This window comes from Nyctereutes procyonoides, unplaced genomic scaffold (assembly GCF_905146905.1).
Source record: "Nyctereutes procyonoides isolate TBG_1078 unplaced genomic scaffold, NYPRO_anot_genome, whole genome shotgun sequence".
Taxonomy (NCBI): domain Eukaryota; kingdom Metazoa; phylum Chordata; class Mammalia; order Carnivora; family Canidae; genus Nyctereutes; species Nyctereutes procyonoides.
In genome coordinates this window covers 68,033,650-68,061,514 of record NW_026575140.1, presented here as the reverse complement: position 1 = coordinate 68,061,514, position 27,865 = coordinate 68,033,650, and the positions used below count along the sequence as shown (strand labels likewise).

The window sequence follows — 27,865 nt, the reverse complement described above, 5'->3', positions numbered from 1 at the left end:
AAGCCCGGGACCCGGCGTCCGGTGGAGGCGGGGAGGGCGCGGAGCCAGCGCACCGCCCCCCGCCCCCTGGGACGTCACGGAGGGCAGGGCCCCCCCGCCGCCGGCCCGCCAGCGACCGCCTCCTCCAGCGCGCCCGGCGCGGCCGACCCGGCCAGCCCGGGCAGCGAGCCGGGGAGGGGAGCCGGTTCCCGGCGCTCCCCGGCCTGCCCCCCCCCCTCCACGCGCTTTCCACAGGGATCCTGAGGTTTGTTCAGGGCGCGGGGCCGAGTAGTAATATCCCGGTCTGACTTCTCTGAAATCTGATGAAGAGAGCACTGCAGCTAAACCCGGGGCCACATCTCCACCCCACTCCCCGCCGAAATGGCCAAATTCACCCGGGACCCTAGGCTCCGCAGGGTCCGTGGGGGTGGCGGGCGCCGACACTCCGTGGCGCTCGGCAGGCTGCCGGCCAGGTGCTCAGGGCCACCCCTGAGAGGGCAGTGGTGGATGCCGAGAAGAGATGCTCAGGCGAGCGGTGTGCCACAGGCCGGACGGGTACGGGACGGTGTGGCGAGCGTCCAGCGAGGTGGCTAAGTTGGAGCTCGGGCTGACAAGAGAGTAGCCCCAGCCGAAGCCACAGGGCATCTCTGAACTCGGCAAGGGAAGAATCCTGCTCTTCTCAGGGGGCCTGTTGGGAGGTGGGGGTGATTGTCCAGCCCTGGACCCGCGCGCAGCAGGGAGAGGAGCCTCCCGAGGGAAGAATGATCCCTTCCTCACCAACTCAGCCCTCAAGGTGTGTTCCCTCTTCTAAACGGCCACCGCACCCGTGTTTCCATTTGCTTTTTGCGATAAACACAATGTTTTAAAATATACTCAAATAATAAAGTGAGCCTCCCACCCCAAAACTAAAGCATTAAGTGGAAGAAGGTGGGTCTGATTTCCTTGCCTCTTCCCCCCACCATGCTTCTGTGAAGCACTGCTGAAGCCAGGTCGGGGCCTCTGACTCCTGGGCTTTGGTCTCAGCTGGAGCCACTGCACTTCTAGAGGAAGAGGGCTGGGGCAGGGAGAGGGTGGGGGGTGGAGAGTCGATTTCAGTTATCAGCTGATAATATAGAGAAGTCCTGCTACTGAAACCACGAAATAAAGCAGCATCAGCAGGATGAGGCCTGACCTTTAGGGCAAGCTGATTTACAGTTCGTCCTTATGTCTGAGTTGGAGTATCTCATATCCAACATGCATTCTTTCTAGAAACTCCTGGTTCTCAAAACAAAGAGAGGACTGCCATGGTAAGGGAAGCACTTGAGTTGGCATCTGATATTCTGCTTTTCTTCACTTAAAGTCTATGTAGCCTTTGGCAATTCCTGAGTCTGAGTTTCAATTAACTCTTGATGTTACCTGAAGAGTTTTGTGCTGTTTTGATGGGGCAAATACACATGTAAGTGTGCAGATAGCTGGTAACCTAGTGTCACTTGAAAAGGATGTATTTCCAGTATCACAATACCTATTACAGCTTAGGGAAGCTGTTGCCTTGGCCCAAATAATTAAATTGTGCCGAGTTCTCCCTTTGATACTCTGGCCCACAGTGCCTTTGTTAAGGTATGTGGTCAACTTAATTGTGCTAGATTATAATACCAACTCCAGTTCTGGGCAGGTCCTGTATTCACACCCTTTACCTGTGTAACTTTGCAATTCTTCTAAAGGGGCTAAGTAAAAAGGACTCTAACAAATTGTGTTATTTTTTAAAGATTTTATTTATTCATGAGACACACACACACACACACACACACACACACACACACACACAGAGGCAGGCTCCATGCAAGGAGCCCGATGTGGGACTCTAACCTGGGAATCTGGGATCACGCCCTGAGCCAAAGGCAAATGCTCAACTGCTGAGCCACCCAGGCGTCCCTGTCCACTTCTTTTAGTAAGAGTCTTGAATGTTAACTAGCAGATGATCTTCCATTTAAAGACTATTTGCCAGCCTCCCTTGCAATTTGGTTTGTCCCTGTGTTTAAGTTCTGACCAGTGGCTCACCCACTCCTCTGTGGGTGCTGTGGGGTGGGAGCTGCATCAGATGGGGGTTATGTCCAGAAGTGGTAGATGGGGGCTGAGAGCAAAGTGAATGGTGGTCCTCCAGAGAGCTGGGAGCCTCAGCAGAGCACTGGAACAGAGCACAACCCTGAGGAAGACTGCCAGTTACACAGCACAGAAGGCACAAATACTTCACCTTCTCTTTCCAAAGGGAATGACTGTTGAAAATGAGGTAGGCTGGCAATGAGATTATGCATATGTGTGTAAGATATAGGAATGTTAAGCCAGCTATTAACAGAACTAGAAATAATTTATGGCTTCAGAGACATGATCCAGAAACTGAATAAACCAAATTTTGGAAAGTGGATTTCATATATATATATATATATATATATATATATATATATATATAATGGATTTTAAAATGGATCCATTTCTATATATATAGAAATATTAAATATATAATATAGTATAAATATTTATATATAGATTAAAATATTTATAGTAAAATTTATAAAAAATATATAAATAAGTATATATATAATTATATATATATCTAATTTTTTTTTCACAGCAAGAAGGCTTTAAAGTTTTCAGGACTTTGTAATGTTGGGGCACATAATAGCCCCTGTTTCCTGTTTATCTGATATTTATAACAGATCCAATTTAGCAGTTCTGGACACCTCCTTCTGATGAAAACAAGATAAACAGGAGTTGGGACACCTGGGTGGCTCAGTGGTTGAGCGTCTGCCTTTGACTCAGGGTGTGATCCCAGGGTCCAGGATTGACTCCCACATCGGGCTCCTCAGAGAGCCTGCTTCTCTCTATGCCTATGTCTCTGCCTCTCTCTGTCTCTCATGAATAAATAAATAAAATCTTGGAAAAAAAGATAAACAGGAGTTTGAGAAGTGTAAGATGTGAGAGATGATTGTGTGGTATCAAATACAGTATATCCATCAAGTAAAATAGATGCATGTTCAATAATTGGTAAGATTCCTAGAAGTCTGCATATTGAACTTTATTTGTCAGTTTTAACAAAGTGATCCCAGTGATCCTGACATAAGAGAAGGTTGTTTCAAAAGTAAAGATGTACATGAGCCATCCTCTGCCATGTGCCAAGCGTGTTAGTCCAAGGCTTTGACCTCCTCTTGGTCTTCCTTATCTGACTTTAATATCACTTTCCTGTTGGCAGTAACATGAATCAGTTTTACTACACGGAACTTGGTAGTTGTGAACACAATATAGCATGGAAACAACTTTGGAAAGTCTCCCCAGCAAAGATTTACTGTCTTGGATTCTGACTATGCATTATATTTTGCCACCAAGTATGAACTTACAGGTGGGAGGAATGGCCATTATGATGGGAAGTGTGTTTTGAGGGTTTGGGACCCTAAATATATTTTGCTCACACTTCTGATTATCACTGATAATTGATTTCTTTGGATTACCCATTGTTCTTTCTAGTTAGACTGCCTTTAAAATGCAAGTATTCCTATGGTGGGCACTAAACATATTGATACTAAAACCTTACTATGATCATACTTTCTGACAAAAGGAGACCTGGATTATCCTAAGAAGATCTGTTAGAGGAGGATGGTAAAGGTGTATCTCTGTGTATAGGGGGTGTTGGGTGAACAAAGGATGGAGGGAGGAAAAAGAGGGAAAATTGAATTATAATTGTGTCTAAAATATTTCAAAAATTTAAAAATGTTTATAATGTACAGTATAAAAGCATCACCTTCTAAATTAGCTAATACTGAATTACATGATATTTAAAAAAATTTTTTTTATTTATTTATGATAGTCACACACACAGAGAGAGAGAGAGAGGCAGAGACACAGGCAGAGGGAGAAGCAGGCTCCATGCACCGGGAGCCCGACGTGGGATTCGATCCCGGGTCTCCAGGATCGCGCCCTGGGCCAAAGGCAGGCGCCAAACTGCTATGCCACCCAGGGATCCCTACATGATATTTTTGAATGAAAATTTTTTGTTACCAATATTTTTTTAATTCCTGCATGTAGTCAGTGTGCTAGGCACTTTGGGTGACCCAATTTCTCATTGAGCTTGCAAAATAGTTGAGAGGCAAGTCAAAAATATATGAGGGGTGCCTGAGTGGCTCAGTTGGCTAAGTGTCTCATCTTGATTTTGGCTCAGGTTGTGATCTCAGGGTGGTGAGGCTCTGTGCTAAACATGGAGCCTCCTTAATATTCTCTCTCCTTCTCTTCTCTCTCTCTCTCTGCCGGCCCCCCACTCTCTTTCTCAAAAAAATATAATGTAAGAGTTAATGAGTTAGTAATTATAGAATATGGCTGCAAAGTCCGGTGTCATTATTTGTTGAAAAAATGGTACAGATGGTATAAGAAGCTCAAGGGAGAAAGATGTCCCAGTGAAATGGAATGAAATCTAAGGCTTCCTGGCAAAGGAGGGAAAATGGGCAAGTTGATATACAAAAGGAATTACAAAAGACAAGCATGTAAAGAATTATCCGTCAAGCTGTGAAATAATGTTTTACTCTTAGGTGAATCAACAGGGGTGGTAGCAGGAATGTTCTGAGCATTCCTGTAAAAATATGCCCAGAAACCTACGGTGCCCAGACTTATCACTGATGCTATGTAAGTTCCAATCTTGACCCATTATTTGAATCAGATAAGTGCATCTTTCCATTGACTAGTTTTGCTTTACCCTTAGAAGCTGATTCAAATCATCTGGCTGAAAAACAAGAAATTAAACTGCTGAGAATTACATAGACAACACAGCCAGGTGATTAAATGATCTTTTCACTTCCTCCAAAACTTATTTTTTATTTTTAAAAAAGATTTTATTTATTTATTTGACAGATTGAGAAAGAGAGAGACAGCACAAGCAGCAGGAGTGGCAGGCAGAGGGAGAGGGAGAAGAAAAGTCCCCTCAGAGCAAGGAGCCTGACGTGGGGTCCTGGGACCCTGGGATCATGGGATCATGACCTGAGCTAAATAAAAGGCAGACGCTTAACTGACTGAGCCACATAGGTGCCCTTTACAAAACTTTTTAAAATTTGTGTGGACACATTTGTTTTTTAAGAGTATTACTTTGATAACATTAACTGGAGTCAGCCTCAATACCCAGTGAGATAGGAATAAAAATTCTATTACTCTCTGTTCTTCCCTGAATACAGCATGCACATATTTGTCAAAATAAGGTTGAGTTAGCTACATTGGTTTTCAGTCATAATACAAAAATGGAGAGATTAAAAAAATAAAAATGGAGAGATTTTTATTAGGGCTTAATGATGAAGTTGTGATAGCTGGTTTCCTTTAAACTCTTCTGGACCAAAAAAAAAAAAAAAAAAAAATCTCTTCTGGACCAAGTGCCTCCTCCTGCTCCAGTGCTATTCCACGGATAAGGCAATTAACCCCTCACTGTGATGCTAAAGTTCTTGCTACATGAACCTAGATTTAGTGACCTTAGGGATGCCTTTAGTGGTATTGGAGCTGGTAATCTAAAAGGCCTGCTAAATTGCAACAAGTGAGGGACTGAGTGTGGGGAGAGTGGAGGCTGAGAGACCATGCTGGCAGGTGAATGTGTAGCCCAGAATGGGAAAGAAGGGGAAGGGAATGTGTACAAAGATTCAGGCTTGGGGCACCTGGGTGGCTCAGCGGTTGAGCATCTGCCTTTGGCTCAGGTCGCGATCCTGAGGTCCTGGGGTAGAGTTCTGCATCAGCCTCTTAGAAGGGAGTCTGCTTCTCCCTCTGCCTATGTCTCTGCCTTTCTCTCTGTTTCTCTCATGAATAAATAAATAAAATCTTAAAAAAATATTTAGGCTTGATCTGCTGTCCTGTTTGACCATTTTATGCTGGCCTATTGCACAGTTATACAAGTGGGCACAAAAGCTTTAATGTGGATGAGGAGTTTTATTCAAGGCGAGAAATCTGTAAATACAGTGGGTGGGTTTTTAGAAGATTTGAGGGGAGGGGGCAAAGGGAATAGGAAAAAAAGTGCTTCTCTATGGGGGGATCTAGAAAGGTAAGAATATTTTTGACAAAAATAAACTTACTTTGCTTTGTGTACTTTGGCTTTTGGCTTATAAGGAAGGGAAACCAGTTCTTTCTAAAAACAAAATAAAACAAAACTCAAAAGAGGAAAATTTTTACTTGCACGGACTGACATTTCTTACTTGAAAAAAAAACGGAGGTAGAATTATCACAGTGTTTACACAGACTATCTTCTTAAATCTGGAAACCCTGGGATTAGAAATATTCCAGATTAAAGATATTTGGGGTTCATTCAGGGGAGCAGGTGTTTGTACACCTGTATGTTTATAGGGTGCTATTCTTGTTTTACTATTTTTATTATGTTTCTCTTCATTCAGCATTTGTTTTTGTATGGTGTAAACAAGATCAATCATTGTAAAACAAAGATTAGCACTGCAGTAGCCCATGTGAGTATCTGACAGTTTTTATCAAACAGGACACCAAACCTGCTGGCATTTCTATCCTAGCAGAGCTGCATACTCTGGAGATTTCTTTGATTTCTCAGGGATGACCAAAGTGCCTGATGTCTATACCCTGCCCCCACACCAGTGGATAGATGGCTCTGGACCATGAGTATTTAGATTTATGGGGAGAATCCATAAAACCTTTGAGGATTTGCCATAGTTCCCTCCTCTAGATAGATTTATTTGGATGCCTCCTCAGTCTCACCGAGATCCTTTCTTCTCTTTGTTTTCTTAAGAGTTGTAGAATCTCATCTCTCCTTTTAGCCTGTTTAAAGGGGAAAAAAAAAGTGGGTGAGTTTCTTGACTCAGTAATACAGATTTTGTCTGTAAAGAGTAGATTTTTTTTTTCGCATTTCCTTCTGGTATTCTTTGGTAGAATTTTAAAATATTTGTTTTCCATGATAGACTTATACTTTTCTAGTGTATTCCAGAGAATCCTACAAAATAATGTGGTTTTGATACTCAGTGGAAGAGTGTTTTCTTGTGCCCATCCAAAATCTAATAAAAAATTGTATTAAGACTTTATTACTACATGAACCATGCTAAGAACTTAATGTACATTATGCCATTATTTTCTTTTAATAACTCAGAAGTTATTATACCACTATTACCCCATTTTACAAAGGAGGTAACTAGGTTAAGTAACTTACCCAAGCCATGAAATGACAGAACTGGCGTTGATCCCAGCTCTGTTTGACAACAAAGCCCCAGCTATTGTCCACCCCACTAAATTGCCATTAAATGATAAGATCAGCAAACTCAAACAGCGTGCCACAACCCAAGTCCGTGACGGGACGACTCTGAGTAGCTTACGCATGGACTCTCATTCTCTCATCTCTCTGCCTTCGATATTGAGACATGGACACTCTCGGGTAAGTTTTCCTAAGTGTAAAAAACTAATTTACTGCAGGCATGAAGATTGATAAATCTATATCTCAAGATATAGACTATAAAAAAAGAGACAAAAATAGGTCCAAAAATTCTTTCATAAAATCTGGTTATTTTCAGTTTTAGAAAGCCAGGCAGAAAATCACATCTGGGGACGCCTGGGTGGCTCAGCAGTTGAGCGTCTGCCGTCTGCCCAGGGCGTGATCCCAGAGTCCTGGGATCAAGTCCCGCTTCAGGCTCCCTGCATGGAGCCTGCTTCTGTCTCTGCCTGTGTCTCTGCCTCTCTCTCTCTCTCTGTGTGTCTCTCATGAATAAATAAGTAAAACCTTAAAAAAAAAAAGGAAAATTGCATCTGCAGTATTTGAGGACAAAAGAAAAACTTGAGAATCAGACAAATAAAATTTGTACCTTCAAGTGGCCAAATAAAATGAAAGGAGCTCTGTTTAGACCCAGGCTAGAAGCAAGAGATAACTGAGCATAGATACAGATTTGTTGTAGCCAGGTAAAAATTCGAAGTCATCCGTCCATTCAAGTTTACTAAGTACTACGCTATTTTCCTGGGGCTGCCCTAACAAAGTACCATAAACTGGCTGACTTAAGACAACAGGTATGTATTGTCTCACAGTTCTGGATGCTTGAAGTCCAAAATCAAGGTGTTGGCAGGGCCATGGTCCCCACTGAGATGTGTAGACGTGTAGGGGAGCCCTCCTTTGCCTCTGGTGGTTGCTGGCAATCTGTGGCATCCCTTGCTGGCAGCTGTGTAACTCCAAACTCTGCCTGCATAGGCACATTCCTTTCTCCCTGTGTGTCTCTGTCTTCTCGTGGCTGTCTTAGAAGGACACCCCACCCTCCTCCAGCAATAACTTACCTTAACTAGTTCCATCTATAGCAACTCTATTTCCAAATAAGGTGACATTCTGAGGTCTTGGGGATGAGGACTTTAAGGTATTGTTTTAAAGGGGAGACACATTGCAAACCATAAGCAGTACTTCTGATGTAACATTTCTGTGCTAGGGGCTGTACAACGCAATTCCTGCCTGCAAGGTCATTACAGAGAATGGTTTCAAATGTGCTACAATGCAGATGGTATAGGATGTAATCCAAGACCCGAAGAGAGACCCTTAATTCAGACCAGGGTGAGTATGTATCTACGGGGAGAAAGATGTCCCAGAGAAGACAAGCTTGTTCCTACAAATGGTAATCACCAGAGGAGCAATAGAGACAGGATGGTGATACGAGACTTTGAGGCAGCAGAAAGAGCCTGTACAGAGCCTTGGAGGCAGCTGCATCACTAAGTGGTTTCTCAGGAGGAGTCCTCCGCCCGGATGCCTGCAGGAGAAGCTACTGATCTTGGGCGTGCTCCACAGAGACACTTGAGAGGGGAGCCCATACAGGGCAGGAGCAATCAGCAGCTGGGGCAGGTGCACCTAGGCCTTGGCTTTGTCTCATTTTGTTCATGTCCTATGATCTTGCCTTTTATAAGTCTATGAAGTTTTTATTTTGGGACAGGATTTCTACCTTTTACTTGAATTTTAGGTCTCATATACCACTGCTATTGAAAGAGAAATAATCCAGGGTACTTGTAAATACCAAGCTAAATTTCATACTTGTTTACTTGCTAGGGACTGAATAAAATAATGTCTGTGGATAAGGACTTCGGATGTTTTCAACGTAGGGATTCAGAGTTGGTGTCCTTTCTAGCTTTTCCATTACACATGTACTCAGTGGGAATTAACTGCTCCCATACTGTGATTCCATAGCACTTTATACCTTTTAGGTATTGCTCTTACTTTCCTTGTTTTATCTCATAATTGCTACCATGACTCTTTCAGAGTCTATTCATCATTTTATCCTTCCTTAGGGCTTAGCAGAGCCTTGCAGATGATAGTCAATGAATTTTTGTTGAACTGATTGTGGCATAATGTCTGAATGAAATCATTGCACTAATACACACAATTATTAGCCTAAAAAATAAAAAAAAAGAAAAAAGAAAAATGTTTTAGGTAGTGAAATTAAACAATGGATAGATCTTAAAATCCTAAGAAAATCCTAAAAAAAACCAAAACTATGTGATTATTTTGTGTGTAAAGCACACCTAGGCCTGGGTAGCCATAGGCAAATTATATTGTTGTAACACTTCTAATATACAAATAGACACATATTTAGTTACAAGATCTAAAATACTATTAAAATTAAAAATTCGTTTGTCTTGAAGAGAGAGATGCATCTATTCTATGATTGGTGCAGACCAAATGCATATTCATGGTAGGAGAGTCAGACCAGTCACTGGACTCTGGAGTTTAGCCAGCACTGAGGCACCAGCATCATGGTGTAGAGTGAGTTCTCCTGGTATGTGTAACCTGACCAAGGGCTCCGATTATAGACTTTTTTTTTTTAAGTGGGGTAAAGAGCAGTTGGTTGGGGAACCTCTAGAACCTGACACAGTCTGTGGCTCCTAGCATCATCCCCAAACCCCTGCTCACCTTGTCCTCTGGCCCTTTTTTTCTTGGTAAAAAATAAACAGATTTTATGTTAAAAAAATGCATTTTTTTTCTTTTGACTTCAGGTCCTTTTTTATTATAATGGCTTTTAGTACCAAACCAGTTTTATAATGCACCAGAAACAAAGCTTTCAAATATGATTTGATTTCTGCTTCCTGGACATGTTTCCTGGGAATGAATAAGAAAACTGCTGTAGGCAAAATGTCACCAGAACAAAAACAGTGCCAACTATTCTAATAAATCTCTGCTTTGATAACTAAATAAATTCAGTGATAAGAAAAAATCCTTACAATTTACCTTGTTAGTAGGGATAAATGATTTACTTGTTAATTTTATAACAACAGGGATGCCTGGGTGGCTCAGCAGTTGAATGTCTGCCTTCAACTTAGGGCATGATCCTGGGGTCCTGGAATTGAGTCCCATATCAGGCTCCCTGCATGGAGTCTCTGCCTGTGTCTCTGCCTCCCTTTCTCTGTGTCTCTCATGAATAAATAAATAAAATCTTTAAAAAATTTTTATAACAACAAAAGAATAACCATTTCTAATCACAGTGTTTTGATTATGGCCATTAATGGAATATTATATTTACAAGGGGTTTTAGTAATAAAATTTATTAATTCTTAAAATAATAATATAGGGAGATCAGAATTTTAATATTTTAACATAATATTTTCTTATATACTTATACATTTAATTTATATTATTTAGGGCAGCCCAGGTGGCTCAGTGGTTTAGTGCCGCCTTCAGCCCAGGGTGTGATCCTGGAGATCGGGGATCGAGTCCTACGTTGGGCTCCCTGCATGGAGCCTGCTTCTCCCTCTGCCTGTGTCTCTGCTTCTCTCTCTGTGTGTGTCTCTCATGAATAAATAAAATCTTTTAAAAAATTTATATTATTTATATTATTTATATACTATTCTTGAAAAAAATCACTTATGGAATAAAAATTGATTCCAGGAAATTAGGCTATGATAATATAAAAATTTAATATCGCGTAGATGGGGATCCCTGGGTGGCGCAGCGGTTTGGCGCCTGCCTTTGGCCCAGGGCGCGATTCTGGAGACCCCAGATCGCATCCCACGTCAGGCTCCCGGTGCATGGAGCCTGCTTCTCCCTCTGCCTATGTCTCTGCCTCTTTCTCTCTCTCTCTCTCTCTCTCTCTCTCTCTCTCTCTCTGTGACTATCATAAAATAAATAAAAATTAAAAAAAAATTAATATCGCGTAGATGGTTAATGAATTTTAGTGTCACATCAAGGATTCTTAGTTCTCTCTTTTTGTTTTTTTAGAGCCAAATGACTTGGGTGGCCACACAGATTATGGAGCCAAACATTTGGGTTTGAATCTCAATTCTGCTGTATGATTAATGGCAAATTAATACCTTCACTATCCCTCCTGGTTTCTCCTTTCTTCCCTCCAACTGTAATCACTAATCCACAGGTTAGAGGTTTATGATCCCGAGTAAATCCAAGAGCTACTTTCTGAGCCTTGAATATCTCATTTCTAAGGAAAGTTGTTGTGAAAATTAAAGATCATGCAAACACTTCTTAACATACTGCATGGTATTTGGTAGATATTTAATAAATGGTAGCTATTATTATTATTAGAGAAAACTTTCCTTCTAATGTTTTCAAAATGTGGAAGAGTAGAAAAAAGAGAAGGATAGATTGCCTACCCTCTGTGCACAGCTGTGGAGGGTACTGATGCCTCCACTTCTGGCCTATGGACGAGCTGGTGGATAGAGTTGGGTGGAAGAAAGGGTGAAATGAGGAGGGATACCCAAGAGATTATTTGCCCTTGAGTATGTAGTGCAAATTCCTCTGCCCACAAATTCTCCAGTGTATTATAAGCTTTCTCCTTAATCTTCAGTTATATAAAATAAACTCTTAATAAACACTAGACTTTAAAAGAAAGGTCCAACTAAAAAAAATAAAAATAAATAAAAGAAAGGTCCTTTCTTCTCAAGACCTGGTTCTCATGTGAAAAATCCATTTCTTCTTTGGATTATGACTGAAATTTGTTGAGTGAAACATTCATCAGAAATAGCATATGTGGGGGCACCTGGGTGGCTCAGCCATTGAGCCTCTGCCTTTGGCTTAGGTAATGATCCCAGAGTCCTGGGATCAAGTTCTGCATCGGGCTTCCTGCAGGGAGCCTGTCTCTCTCTCCGCCTGTGTCTCTGCCTCTGTACTCCATATCCTATGTTCTTCTGCTAGATCCCTTTGAACACATCCTAGAGATTTCAGAATACTTAAACACACACTCGTGCATGTGCACATGCGTGCGTGCACACACACACACACACAGTGATAGATGGTTATTTCATTCAGTCTTCATTTTGAAAATGAAGAATAATTAGGATTAACCATGGTGACTAAGACAAGTATAGTATCTACTCTCAGAAAAATTTATATTCTAAGTAGAAAATGAGTGCTATGGTAATACAGAGTAGGGTTCTAATCTAGCTTGAGGTCAGCTTTGATCAAAGTTTATTTTATGGTATCATGTAGCACTTTGCAAAAAGTATATTAAAGGATAAAGAATAGTTGAATCACAGTAGTACCTTTTATTTTTTTAGGTAGGCTCCATGCCCAGCCTGGAGCCCAACATAGGGCTTGAACTCAAGACTCTAAAATCAAGATGTAAGCAGAGACCAAGAGTTGGACACTTAACTGACTGAGCCACGCAGGCATCCCAATAGTAGTACTTTTAAACTGATGAGCTTTCTAAGATCTTATTTAATATAAATATTTATGATAGGATTTTTTGACTAAAGGTTAACTATTCAATGGGAATTACATTCCAAATTTAGAATATCATTTAGGCAGAGCCAAGGCTCTGTGGTTTAACAGAGGTTAAGAACATTATCTGACTTTTTTCCTTGAGGCTCCTAAATTTAAGTTTTAATTCTAGACCCATGATTAGGAGTCCAATATGAGCAGTAGGGAATTTCAGCTCTTAGTCTACAGATGTCATCCTCAGTAGGTTCCATTTCTCTTCCACGTTACAAGTGCTAACTTGAGGAAAGTAAGAATTCTCATTGACTTTAGGTAAAACCATGCATTGGCAGTAAAAAGTCTCACATCTGGGCTTGATTCCAAAAGGCAGTATTTACCTGCTAGCTTGCTGATTTTGATAATGCCTCCACTTTGAATTTACTCTATAGCTTTACTATCATTCCCTGTGCCTGTTAGTTGAAATCTGATTTGTAGATGCTACAATTTCCATATAGTAAATTATACCTAACCATATAGTAAGATACAGAACTCCTGGATCTCGAATGATCTACTATATACCTTGAAAGATAGCCTGAATAATCAGTGAAAAGGCTTTCTCCAGAGTGAATTTCAGAAGGTAAACCTAAGAGCAGTAATCTATGAGAGTGGATGGAAGATGTCAGAGGGTTATTAGCTGGAGGAGAATGCTGACTAGAAGGGCAAAGATGCATATCTCAGCACCTTTCGTACCTCCTGGAAATTGCTTGATCCTGGCTTAAGTCCCATTGCCCTGACATATATAATTTTCATTTAAAAAATGACAGCTTGCTAAAATGAGGAAAACATATCAGTCATTACATAAAAGAGAGTCAATACAATTTTTCTTAAATGTAGGTTTCAATAAAATATTAACTTATCCATTGTGAAGAATAAAAAAATGGATTTTTTTCTTGGTTCTGCTACATACTTTTTCTTAGTTCTGCTACACATATTTTAATGGAAACCAATAAGAATTACCAGAAAAGTGTAGCCCTTATTTTAAAATCTTCACACAAAATAAATGCAGGAAAGTAAAAGAAGTGATTTTTAAAAACTGATTAAGGCACTTCTTTTTTAAAAGGCAGTGAGATTTGAATTGTAATGTTGAGAAAAAAGGAGCCTGAAAGAACATTGCATTTCAAAATTCAATAGAGTATATGTAATTGAATGATATATTATTGATGATTCAGTCTGAGATAATTACCAAGGCTTGTCCTCCACAAACAAATTAGGGTTTCCATCATATCGATATATATTTAGATAAGATGAATGGGTTAATAGCACTGACCTCCTATTTTCAGTGTGTCTTTCCTGTCCTTCCCATTAGGCTATAGGAAGGAAGGTGTAGGGGTTAACTCCCAAATCTCATCCCTGGCCCTTCCCTGAGTTTCAGGCCTATCCAACAACTCCACCTGCTCATCTCAAAGGCACTGAATTGGTTAAAGTCTCAAACTGGTTAAGTCTCAACTGAATTTTTAACCCTGCCCCTCTCCAACAAAACAAAATACCAGTGTAACACCTGACCTCCGTCTATCCCTTGTGTCAGAGAATGGCACCTGTTGTATAATCCAGAGTACTATGAGTTACCTTTGATAGCTTACTTGGCCTTACTTTTCATATCCAATGTATAATTGAAGACATAGTTATTTTACTTCCTAATACTCTCTCACCTCCTCTTTCCTAATGAACCAATCTTACCATCACCTCCCAGCGGGGTGATTGCAATGTCCTCCACTCTGGTTTGCCCTCTTCTGCTCTGGCCACTTTTGATCCATTCTTCGCTCCATCATACATATTTCAGTGGAAACTATTCTCTATATTTTAGTATCCTGACTTTTGCAAACAAATCTGGTATTATCAATCCCCAGTGTCAGACCCTTCAGTGGCTTCTCATTGTTCTTACCATGGCCTAAACTTTGCATTACCTCACTGATCATTCAGCTTCTGAAATGCCCTATGGATTTTGAAGCATAGGGTCTTTGCAGAGCTGCCTCTGCTGTCCGGAATGCTCTCCCATTGCTTCCTCCACCCCTTCTTCTGGCCTATGCCCATTTCTCCTTCAAATCTCAGCTTGTCTTTGCAGAAATCCTTCCTGTTCCCTTGATTGGATCAATACTGCCCTATTATCTTGATGAAGTCCCAATAGTTCATTTTTGCTTTTGTTTCTCTTGCCTTCGTGGTTGTATCTTGCAAGAAGTTACTGTGCCCAAGTTCAAAAAGGGTGTTGCCTGTGTTCTCCTCTAGGATTTTGATGGAATCTTGTCTCACTTTTAGATCTTTCATCCATTTTGAGTTTATCTTTGTGTATGGTGCAAGAGAGTGGTCTAGTTTTATTCTTCTGCATGTGGATGTCCAATTTTCTCAGCACCATTTATTGAAGAGACTGCCTTTTTCCAGTGGATAGTCTTTCCTCCTTTGTCTAATATTAGTTGACCATAAAGTTGAGGGTCTGCTTCTGGATTCTCTATTCTGTTCCATTGATCTATGTGTCTGTTTTTTGTGCCAGTCCCACACTGTCTTGATGACCACAGGTTTGTAGTACAACCTAAAATCTGGCACTGTGATGCCCCTGGCTATGGTTTTCTTTTTTCCCCTGGCTATTCAGGGTCTTTTCTGATTCCACACAAATCTTAAAATAATTTGTTCCAACTCTCTGAAGAAAGTCCATGGTATTTTGGTAGGGATTGCATTATATGTGTAAATTGCCCTGGGTAACATTGACATTTTCACAATATTAATTCTTCCAATCCATGAGCATGGAATATTTTTCCATCTCTTTGTGTCTTCCTCAATTCCTTTCAGAAGGGTTCTGTAGTTTTTAGGGTATAGATCCTTTATCTCTTTGGTTAGGTTTATTCTAGGTATCTTATGCTTTTGGGTGCAATTGTAAATGGGATTGACTCTTTAATTTCTCTTTCTTCAGTCTCATTGTTAGTGTATAGAAATGCCACTGACTTCTGAGCATTGATTTTGTATCCTGCCACACTGCCAAATTGCTGTATGAGTTCTAGCATCTTGGGGTGGAGTCTTTTGGGTTTTCTATGTAGAGTATCATGTCATCGGTGAAGAGGGAGAGTTTGACTTCTTCTTTGCCAATTTGAATGCCTTTTATTTCTTTTTGTTTTCTGATTGCTGAGGCTAGGACTTCATCAAGATATGAAGCTTTTGCACAGCAAAAGATACAGTCAACAAAACTAAAAGACAACCTACAGAATGGGAGAAGATATTTGCAAATGACGTATCAGATAAAGGGCTAGTTTCCAAGATCCATAAAGAACTTATTAAACTCAACAGCAAAGAAACAAACAATCCAATCATGAAATGGGCAAAAGACATGAACAGAAATCTCACAGAGGAAGACATACACATGGCCAACAAGCACATGAGAAAATGCTCCGCATCCCTTGCCATCAGGGAAATACAAATCAAAACCACAATGAGATACCACCTCACACCAGTGAGAATGGGGAAAATTAACAAGGCAGGAAACCACAAATGTTGGGAGAGGATGTGGAGAAAGGGGAACCCTCTTACACTGTTGGTGGGAATATGAACTGGTGCAGCTACTCTGGAAAACTGTGTGGAGGTTCCTCAAAGAGTTAAAAATAGATCTGCCCTACGACCCAGCAATTGCACTGCTGGGGATTTACCCCAAAGATACAGATGCAATGAAATGCCGGGACACCTGCACCCCGATGTTTATAGCAGCAATGTCCACAATAGCCAAACTGTGGAAGGAGCCTCAGTGTCCATCGAAAGATGAATGGATAAAGAAGACGTGGTTTATGTATACAAGGGAATATTACTCAGCTATTAGAAACGACAAATACCCACCATTTGTTTCGACATGGATGGAACTGGAGGGTATTATGCTGAGTGAAATAAGTCAATCGGAGAAGGACAAACATTATATGGTCTCATTCATTTGGGGAATATAAAAAATAGTGAAAGGGAATAAAGGGGAAAGGAGAAAAAATGAGTGGGAAATATCAGAAAGGGAGACAGAACATGAGAGACTCCTAACTCTGGGAAACGAACTAGGGGTGGTGGAAGGGGAGGTGGGTGGGGGGTGGGGGTGACTGGGTGATGGGCACTGAGGGGGTCACTTGATGGGATGAGCACTGGGTGTTATTCTATATGTTGGCAAACTGAACACCACTAAAAAATAAATTTATTAAAAAATACTGCCCTATTAAATGTTGTCTTAACATCATATATAATTCTTTCACTAATCCCTCTCCCTGACTAGACAGCAAGTTTCATATAAGGATAGAGTTTGTGTATTTAAAACATGTTGGACTCCATCATCTGACTCTAGTGCCCAGTGCAGTGCTAGGTACATAGAGGTATTCAATAAATATTTGTTGAATGAATCTTGCCCAATTCTTCCAAATCAGATTCTCCTAACTTTTGTCCTCATGATTTATTTTTCCTATATGGCTTTGCTTGGCCCTTCTTGCCTGGGCTTAGCATTTCCTCTTCAGCTTAGATCCTTAACTTGTCTACATCTATTTTTAAGGCTACAGAGTTTTCAGCTGCTTTGGGCAAATATTGTGTAAAATTCAGCCTGGCCCCGCATGACCCTATGTTTCAGTGTGGAGTCATCTCTATGAAGTAAGACCTACACAAAGTCCAATCCAATCTCACATTATAGGCTAGTGTCTTTACCTGCATCAAGGTTTACATTATGTCTACTGGCAGCATTTATGGTCATTAACTCCAGAGAATGTAAAGATAATATATAAAACATTATAACCATCATTAAAAATGATGTTTTTTTCTTTCTGTTTTTAGTTTTTCTGTGCTCTAAAAATGTAACCTTTATAATAAAAGTTTCAAGGTTTAGATATACTATCCTTAATAAAAGGTAAATTTTTCTGATAAATTACTAAATTACTGTAACAATGAAAATATACTTTTACCTAACAGAATCAATTGTTTGTAAATTTATTTATTTATTTATTTATTTATTTTTTTTGAGAAAGAGAGCATGTGAGTGGGAGGGGTAGATGGAAAGGGAGAGAGAGAATCCCAAGCAGGCTCCACGCTCAGCACGGATCCTGATGCGGGGCTTGATTTCATGATCCTGGCCCGAGCTGAAATCAAGAGTTGAACGCTCAACCAACTGAGCCAAATTGATTTTTAAGCATCTTTTGGCTTGGTCAATTTTTTCTTCTATATTAATGGTTTTAAAATAGTTTTCTTGGTATGGCAGTAGGAGAATAACACAACTGTTGAGCAATGTGATTGTTGAGGGGAAGGATTTATGCTTCTAGGACTTTGCTTTCTTTTTTATAGCCAAGCCTCTCTCTCGTACCAAAGTTCCAGCATGTGGATACTGTCTTGTGCCCTGTGTCCAATTTCTTTCTTGTTTCCTTGTCTAGTATCCCAGGTATTCTGGGACAGTGGTCCTGCCTTATTTTCCACCCCTGACCCTGTATGCTAATTCCCATGGCAAGGTTTCTCTTATAGGCTTTGAACCTTGGCACCATGACTTTCCATTTCTCTCTGTTGCCTTTTCCTGGTATCACTTCCTTTGGAGAACATACAATGCTCATCAACTATGGCTTTGTTCTGTGACCTGCAGACTCTATTCCACTATTGTCTTGTCATTTATTTTAAACATACATAATCCTTTCGGGCTTCATTCTGCATTCAATAGCTTCATTTAATCATGTTTTATGAGCAGATCATTAGTATGGGTTCTTGACCAGTTGTATCTTAGGGTTTAAAATGTTTTATTCTGCTCCTAAGGTGGATGTATATAAAAGATAAAGTACATAGATCTCTGGGGGAAAAAAAGAGGAAAATATGCTTTTGGGACCTGGCCCTGTCCAACTGCAGCTGGGTCTGTCTTGGGCAATGAATTCATTTATATGATCCCAGATCTCATCTATTTGATCCCTTTCCCCAACTATGTTTTCATGGATTGTAGAAGTTACAAAGAAGATTAAGAGAGGAAGGAACCTCTCAACTGAAAATGTTTCCCAAGTTTGAATAATGTTTGAAAACAAAGTGGTACTATAGATAACATTAAAGAGTAACTCATATTTATGTAGTCTAATTATCATTTGCTACCAAAATATTTGCTTGTTACTGTGAATGCACACTCTATTTTTATGATTCTTCTACTTGAGTTCTTTGACAAATTAGGAACAACAGGAATTTAAATGACTAAGTATATTTTGTTGGTAAAGGAGAAACCTACTGTTTCCTAATGGTATGTATTTTATGGGAGAAAAGGAACTTTGCTAATATTGCATTAGAGAAGGATGGTAAAACTAAAAAGAAAAAACGCTAGATAACACTGTTACTGAGAAAATTTAGGTTTGTCTAGGAAGCCAATTCTGATCAGTTTGGCACCAAAGGGGATTTTCTTTTATCTGAGCATCATAGCAATGACACTGAGGAAATTTCTTACATGTTTGGTTTGGCTCTATGAAACTGATTTATAATGAGTCTTAATTATAAAGACTCTTAATTACTTTGAAAGTGTAGGATGATGGAGGATAACATTAAAGTTTTCCACTTTCATGCTGTTTCATAATTCAGTAAGTAAAAGTATTGTGAAGCTTCTAAGATTCTTCTAAGAATGTTCTCATAGCATAATTTGCTTCTGGTTCATGGAAGTGCCATATAGCAAGCTCACTTTTGAGGATGACTTAAACTATGGTCAATCTAGTTGCACATGTGTGATGGAATGGATTAAAACCTCATTCCCCAAAAAGAGTGTATTGAGGATGTTGTTCTGTAGATTGCAAAAATTTCTTGTAAAAATCTTTAGTTTGTATGCACTCATGTCAGACCTTTCATTCCAGATGGCTATTTCCAATACGCCATCTCTACATATGCCTTAAAATACTGTTCTGATCTCGTCTTCCTTCTCCCAGCAAATGAATTATTTAAAATTCTTTTTATAAAGAGATAATCAGCTAAAGAGCTTTCTTAAAGGTGGCAAAACTAAAAAGCAAATTAGTTTTAAGATTTCAAAAAAATTAGCTGACTATTCATTTATTATAATGTTTTCAGACTACTTTAGAATTCTCAAAGGAAGAATAATGGTCTAGTACAGTGCTATAAGGTTTCCTTTATGGACAGAGTAAGCCATTTAATCTTGACAGACTCAACTGTTTTTGATTTTCTGCCATGGACATCCATCAAAGAAATAGTAGTTGTGATTAATAGCATTTTGTCCACTAACCAAAAGCATTTATAATGTATACCTGGAATATATTCCAATATGGAGGGTAACATTACAGTTTAAAAAAAGTTCAGCAACCAAAAAAATCAATATGAGTTGGGAGAAAAAGCTTTTATGAAAGTACTTTTAAGACATACAGAAAAGAAATTTTTAGATTTTTCATTAGTTTTAAGAAAAAGTAAAAGAAAAACCTTAGGAAAATTAATGCAAAATACTTTTTCCCATTTTAAAATGAAAATCATACTATTTACTTGTCAATGTACATGTTCAAAATGTGTAGATTCTCTGAAGTTGAATAGATCATTGTACATTTTTTATTAGCTAACAAGAACCTCTCATTGCCACTTATTTTCTGCCACCAGACTAAAAGTTCTAGAATTGCGATGGCAGCAGTGCAGGTGAAGTGCTACAGACTTAGAAAAATGGCAGTATCCAAAAATTGACTCTATGTTTTCATAATTACAGGGAGTCACATTTCCTCCCACCACACAGAGACCCATGAGATAAAAGCAAAACTGAGAATAGAAGTGATGTGCTAACATGCTCCTAAAGCAGACTTGCACGTAGATTAGCTTTGGGGAGTATGCTTGCAAAAGTTATCAGCCTAGAAAAATTTTCCAGATGGATATATGTGGGGAAGGCAAAACGGAAATGGAAATATCATTGTATAGAGCATATGTTCACCATTAATTCATTCATTTATGCATTTATTTATTAAAGAAGCAAATATGTAGTGGGTTCCAATAACCAGAAAGGCACTGGACTTAAGCAGTAAGAAAGGATCTCCATCCTCAGAGGGGAGAAGAGAATTTGCATCTGTTGATTTGTTGTTGTAGTGGCCAGGCTCTTCACATAAGTTATATCAACTCGGGGAACCCTGGGTGGCGCAGCGGTTTAGCGCCTGCCTTTGTCCTGGGGCGTGATCCTGGAGACCCAGGATCGAATCCCACGTCGGGCTCCCGGTGCATGGAGCCTGCTTCTCCCTCTGCCTGTGTCTCTGCCTCTCTCTCTCTCTCTGTGTGACTATCATAAATAAATTTAAAAAAAAAGTTGTATCAACTCTATGAAGTTTTATTTTTTATCATTCCTCCTTTTATATCTGAGGAAGCTGAGCCTCACAGAGTTAAATAGGTTGTTTGAGGTCATGCAAACAGTGAGTGGCAGAGTTAGACTTCCAAACTTGCTCTGTCTCTGAAGTCCACTACACCATGGTGCCTAATTTGGCAGGAAAGACAAAAACACACACAATGGTCCATAACACAGATCACCGTGATGAAGACTGTGAGAGCGATAGAGGCAACTTGCTGTAGGAGCATGTGGCAGGAAGCTCTTCATTCTGCTCGTCTCTAAGTCACCTCTCCTGGCACAGAGAAGTTGGCACTTGAGGTAGGCCTTGAAGGTACATGGGGAAGAGCGCTTTGGTATAGACACGAAAGTGCACTGCAGGTAGGATAAACAGCTTATAGTCTCACAGGGCTGGAAGCAGTGTTTCTCACACTTGTTTTATTCATACTAGAGTCTTGAATTTTAGGTTATTTGGCAGCAGCCTCAGACAGTGCCACAGCCAGCAATCATTATAATACAATGAGTCTCATGGGCTCTGGAGTTAGGATATAGACTTTGATTCTCGGCTCTGCCACTCGCCACTTGTGGGAACTGGAAAACCATTTAAGCCTTGTTTGATTAAATGAGGATAATCCTCATGAGGCTATTTTAAGGAGAATGTGAGTTGATATATGTAAACTGCTTAGCTTAGTTTATAGCACATGGTATACACTCACTAAATTGGCTGTTACAAATGCGTCATAATAATATCTGAGGATATCTATTATAGCATCCAGTTATTGCAGGATTCTCTTGCCTTTTGTATCACGGCCTTGTCTGAAACAGCACTCTACTATGCTGTACTAAGCTCTCCTAGGTACTTATATGAGACATACATTCAGTAACTTTTTTTTCCTGCTGGCTTGCTGTTTCCTTGGGCTTCTTCTACTCTCAACAAATAGAATCTTCTTCTTTACTGCATTGCAGGACCCACTTGACTTAATGTACAATTTGGCAGATATCACAGAATAATGTGTATATTTAGGTTCAGCAAAAATTACTTTACCTATTCCACCACTTTGATAGCACATATGGGGAGGATATAGAGTGTGCCCTAGCCTAGTGGTTGCGAACCAATGGTACAGAGTGGGCTACACTGGGGTCAGGAAGGGTACAGGGGAAGGGGAAGTGTAGTAGGAGCAGTCAGTCAGGTTATGGTCAGATTGGAAAGGACCTTCACTACCATGCTGAAGGATTTGGTCTTGGTCCTGCAGAAATGGAGAGCCAAGGATAAAACAAAAGTAGATGAACAGACGGAATTGTGCCCCCTGCCATTCCGATGTGGAAGCCGTACCTGCATGGGTAGCTGTATACTGAGATAGGGCCTGTAGGGGGGTAATGAGGGTTAAATGAGGTAATTAAGCTGGGGCCCTAATATGATAGGACTGAGGTCCTTATAAGAGGAGGAAGAGACACCAGAGTTCTCTCCCTGTGCGATGTGAGGACCCAGTGGGAAGTTGGCCATCCACAGGCCAGAAAGAGAGGTTTCATCAGAAGCCAACTATGATGGTATCTTGATCTCTCTCAGCTTTCAGAACTGTGAGAAGATAAAATACTCAGTCTGTGGTATTTTGTAACCACAGCCCTAGCACACCAATACAGAAGGAGACAAGCATAACTGGACTTGGGTTTTAGGAATTTAACTAGCACATTGTGGAGGACTGCTCTGCATAGTCTTTGGTCCACTCTATATATTCCTTAAGACTCAGCTCCTTTGGGAAGATTTCTTGATTCCCTAAATTTCACTTTGATGTTCTTCATGTTCCCATAGTATTATGTGCATAGCCATCTATCATAAGACTGTATCATAACTTTTGACTTTGTCTCTCCCACCAGACTGTAAACTCCTTGAGATCAGGGACCACATGTTATCTGTGTATTCCCAGCATCTAGTATGGTACTTGGCACTTAGTACTTCTCAATCAATATTTGTAGAATTAAGAAATTAATATAGAAGAAACTGAGGTAAGGAAACCAGTTCTAAGACCTACTGATATGATAGACCATCAGAACATCCACCTATAACTCACAGTCTTAACTGTTTGACAAAACATGATAAGAACTGACAAAAGTTTGTTCTTTATTTTTTTTAAGATTTTATTTATTTACTCATGAGAGACACACACACAGACAGAGAGAGAGGCAGAGGGAAGCAGGCTCCATGCAGGGAGCCCGACGTGGGACTCAATCCCGGGTCTCCAAGATCACGCCCTGGACTGATGGCAGCGCTAAACTGCTGAGCCACCAGCGCTGCCCAAAAAGTTTGTTCTTTAATCTTTTATTTTTAATCTCCTCCAAAAATGAAATTAGAAAGTGTTGAGGAAGTTGAATTTAATGATTTTTACCTCACTAAAAGTTAGACTCCATCCCACCCATTAAGTCCTGGTATAAACACAGAGTGCCTAATATCCTCAAGAAAAAAGAAAATGCTGACTATTTATAATCACCTCATTTGTTTGGAGGAATCCCCAGTAGTCTATAAAGTGAATTAATGCAGTCGGCAAACACAAATGCATTATTCTATAATCTATGTAGAATTCCCGATAAGTCTTTCAGAGTTTGCCAGTATATCCAATGATTAAAGACATTAAGCCCAAATGAATCTTCTATCTTTGCTTTTATAGCACAGGAACAGTTACAGGAATGGAACTTATCCATTAACAAAAAAAAAAGTTCCTATAAATCACTGTATTAATTGCAGAGTTAAAGTCTGTGCCTGTGTTAAGGAAAGCAAATAAGAGATGTTGCTAAAAAGAGACGTGTTCAGTTGATTTGACTGTATTAATGTGTTCAATTTCAGCTTTTAGTCAAAATGGTTCTAGATGACAGGCTCATTCCTCTGAGTCTGTCACTTAATCACTTAATTTTGACCTATTAAGATAGTCAATTCTATTTGATTTTTTTCCAATTGTTACAATGTTCTTAGAATGTTGTATATGATTCGGGGCTTTATTGGATGGAAAGTGTGTGAATCCATTCCCCCCCTTTTCCCTCTGACACTCTTGTTCCTGTATATCCTTAGGCTTTGGCAGATGCCGACAGTAGCCAAAATTTAATGGAATTTTTAAATCTTCAATTAAAATTCTAATAAGGTTTCTCTAATTGCTCAAGCTGATGTACCAGAAGTAGAAATTTTTTACATATATGTGTTTAAAAAGAATAACTGGGATTATTTAGAAAATAATGAATTTCTAATGAAAATCAGATGACTTTCTGAAATATTGGCCTACCTTTTGAAGATACTTTTCTTTCTCCTCAGATTCCTGAATCTTTATGGTTTCAGAAGTGACATCTGTATTCTCTAAAGGAAATAAAGTCAAATTCAATCTGAAATAATTTTATCATGATTTTATAAAATGCTGATATAAACTTGGATAAATGTTAAAAGGTAACAGAGTAGGAAGGTAAAGACAAATATGTACTGTCTTGAAACTTCACAAACTAGATTCATAAATAATTGGAGACTGAATTAATGAGCTATGGCAAAGGGAACCTCTAATCTCTTTAGAAGATGAGTAAGCCTGAGTCCAGAGACAAGGTTTCTGAAGAGAATGTATTTGCAGTATCAGAGTTTCCAATTTCTACATTACTATTCAAGATGTTAGGGGAATTTAGACATTCTCCTTTGGATAAATAGGGTAGTCTCTGAGACAGGGTGTTGGTATGCAATTCAGGAAGTTATGCCAAAGTGTAAAGATCTCTCCTTATACTTATTACCTATCTTCTGAAGAATCTAGGAATCAGGATGTTGAAATACATGAAACTTGGTACTTACTGTTTTTCGCAAGGGAGAAAGGCTGGAGGTAAACTTTCTCTAAAAAACACAAAGGGGAGTAAAGAAATTATTGGGAAGACTACAGCATTAAAGGTATTTAAGCTTTCTACAAAAATGGGGTATTTAAGCTTTCTATACCTATAAAAGTTGCATAACAACAGTGTTTTTTTTTTTTGTTTTTGTTTTTTTTTTTTTTTTGCATAACAAGTTTCTATATCTTAGGCTTCCTAAGGTTTTTACAGGTCTGGGAACTTGGTTCCTAATATTGATTCTGCTTTCAACTTTCTCTGAGGCTTTCATGTTTAAACTTGATTATGTAAACAACCACCCTTAACATCCTCTCAGTCAACATATAGCATTTCTCCAGATTATTCTATACTGTTTGGCCAAATAGATGCCATCACCTAAGGGATATTTTCAGATGTGGTTTTAGATGTAACAAATATACCACTGATGCTTTCTGGGTGGAAGGATTGCTGAGAAGTTAAAAAAAAAAACCTGTTTGTATAGGGTTTTTAGACATTTGAAATAATTTCTAATGATTCTTTTTGTATATTTTTTATTGGAGTTCGATTTGCCAACATGTAACACCCAGTGCTCATCCCGTCAAGTGACCCCCTCAGTGCCTGTCACCCAGTACCCCCAACCCCCTGCCCACCTCCCCTTCCACTACCCCTTGTTCATTTCCTAGTTAGGAATCTCTCATATTTTGTCACCCTCTCTGATGTTTCCCACTCATTTTCTCTCCTTTCCCCTTTATTCCCTTTCACTATTTTTTATATTCCCCATGAGTGAAACCATATAATGTTTGTTCTTCTCTGATTGACTTCACTCAGCATAATACCCTCCAGTTCTATCCACGTTGAAGCAAATGGTGGGTATTTGTCATTTCTAATGGCTGAGTAATATTCCATTGTATATAAGATGAATGGATAAAGAAGATGTGGCATATATATATGTGCATATACACACATATATATGTATACACACACACACACACAATGAGATGAAAGATTATTTTAGAATTAGGTTTGTCGGTTTCTCCTGGGAGCTGCTCTGGTTTCTTCCAGGTTGGTTATTTAGGGTGGAGGCAGAAACCAGCGGCGGGAGGCAGCTACTCACCATGCCCAGGGCGCCTAGAGGGCCGGGCCACCCGCAGGCGCTGGCTGCTACCTCGGGGCAGCACCAACTGGGATTCATTAGTAGGATACAGTGACGCAGCGATCCAGAACTGCTTGGCCAAGTTGGAATCCTGTTCGGAAGATCCTGCGAACACCAGTAATCCCTGGGGACAAATTTCAACGGATTCCTGGTGGCTGGGGAGGCCTCCGCCGGCCCTCGTTTCCATGGCAACTCAGGACGCCGCTCCGAGTTTCCTCCTCTTCTGCCAGCCCCGCCCTGCAGAGAACCGTCAAGTTGGCGGCCACCACTGCCCCAAGCCCTCCTTCCTCTCCTGGGTAGATGCTGGGGTCCAGCGCGTGCCTGTGGGCTCTCTGAAGCCCACTTCTGCGCTATCACAGGCTTCCGGACCAGTCCAAGCCTTGGAGGCCCGGGTAGGAAGAGTCAAAACATCAAGGTTGGGGTGGTTCTTGTCCCCCTTGGCCTCGGTAGGGCAGCACTTAGCTCTCTTACAACCTCAGCCAACCTTCAACCCACCCCATACCCAGCTTCCTCCTCCACCCCAAATATATCTAAATATATAAAGCTTTTAAATTCTTAGCTCTTCCACCCCAACCCACCTCTCCTCCCACAACAGATTGCCACAGCTCAGCACACCCTATTGTGGATATTGGTTGGAGAATTCAATAGAGCAGCTAACATCCTAGTCTATGGGAGCCAGAGCTCTGAACTGGGCCAGGAAGTACCTGTGTAAGGTTTTTGTTGTATATTCCCCTCTGCCCCATCCTCTTAAGAGAAATCTTATGGAAGAAGCTGGATTTAGATTGTAAATGCATTTACTAATCAGTCTCACCGAAAGCTGCCTGCACTGCAACAGTTGTAAATGATCACTTAAAAGGACTATATCTGATGTGTGAACTCAGTCCCTTCCTGAAAAAAAAATCATGAAAAATATGAATGTGTATCCTTATAAAAATATTAGTAAATGTGAGTGAATAACTTTCCTGGGAGATTTCGTTAATCTAGGAACAATGAAACCACTTCAGCCATAGCAAAGTTGCAATTACTGTGGCAGGAATTGAGATGGACATTGTAAAGCCAATTCAGGAAAGGTAATAATCACAACTTAGGACCTTAGGGCACTTTATTCTTTCAAAATAATACAGTCTCGCAGTTCAAAAGTTGATTATCACAAGTCTATACAATGACATGGATCAGTGAAGGAAAATATCCTATTTCCCAATTAGCTAAAAAAAATTTTTTTGGGGTTAAGAGCCTGAAGGAAACAAATTATAAAGACATATAAACTATACATTGTGTATTTAGCTGCTAAAATACTGATTTCTCTCTTGGTTAAGCTATTAATAGGCAATGGGTAATATTCGAGCGTTCCAATCCCCTCCCTCCCCCTAACACGCTGATGCGCATGGGCAGCTCATTTGGATGATTCCCAAATCTTTTTACCTGGCCGTGTGGTTAGTGATTGGTACTATTAGCAATCAGCTAACTACACTGCCTAGTAACTAGACTCACAGAAAAACAAGGTCTACTTCCATCACACACTGCAGTCTCAAGTCGGTGCCCCATACGTTGTGACAAGACAAATCACACTGGTTTTCCCTGGTTCAACTGTAGCTCACTTCAGCAGGTGGGCTGGCGAATCCCTTACTAAATACTGGCGATGAAGGGCAGCATGTCCAGCATTAAACCTTACATAGGGCTCCTCCCCCCAATCTAAATGTCACTCTAGCTCACAGTTAGAGCCATTACATTTTACACCTGTCGCTCGCTCTCCTCGCAGGCGGCTTGCCCAATCTTGCTTTTACTCCCGGGGTAGCTAGGAGTTGCGCTGCCCGGAGCAGCAGCCGTCGGCCACCTAGCAGGGTGTCCTCGCAGGCTGACAACGTGCTGGGCGCGCAGCCCTGCGCCCCACAAACGCTGACGCATCAGGTCTCTCCAGGCGTCGCTCGGTGCCAACGCCCGGGGTTGGCCGTTCGCCGCCCGGGGTGGCGTCCTCCTGCCCGCGGGCCGGCGGGTG

At 40.4% G+C, this 27,865-nt stretch overlaps 1 protein-coding gene across 1 annotated transcript; it reads right to left on the bottom strand.

Annotated features, from left to right (window-relative positions):
- Window positions 1–74: 74 nt before the first annotated feature.
- HOATZ (HOATZ cilia and flagella associated protein) lies at window positions 75–26,056 on the bottom strand. Its single transcript, XM_055305269.1, has 5 exons — window positions 25,831–26,056; window positions 24,709–24,747; window positions 24,164–24,234; window positions 6,694–6,753; window positions 75–299 (listed from the first exon to the last, which is right to left on the bottom strand). The coding sequence occupies exons 1-5, from the start codon at window positions 26,054–26,056 to the stop codon at window positions 75–77; spliced, it is 621 nt and encodes a 206-aa protein (XP_055161244.1).
- Between the last annotated feature and the right edge of the window lie 1,809 nt (window positions 26,057–27,865).

Coding starts and splice junctions, on each gene's coding strand:
- HOATZ (XM_055305269.1), bottom strand. CDS start 26,056: ATGGAAACGAGGGCCGGCGGAGGCCTCCCCAGCCACCAGGAATCCGTT. Junction 24,748..25,830: donor CTCTAGGCGCCCTGGGCATG/GTGAGTAGCTGC, acceptor TGTGTTTTTTAG/AGAAAGTTTACCTCCAGCCT. Junction 24,235..24,708: donor TTTCTCCCTTGCGAAAAACA/GTAAGTACCAAG, acceptor TATTTCCTTTAG/AGAATACAGATGTCACTTCT.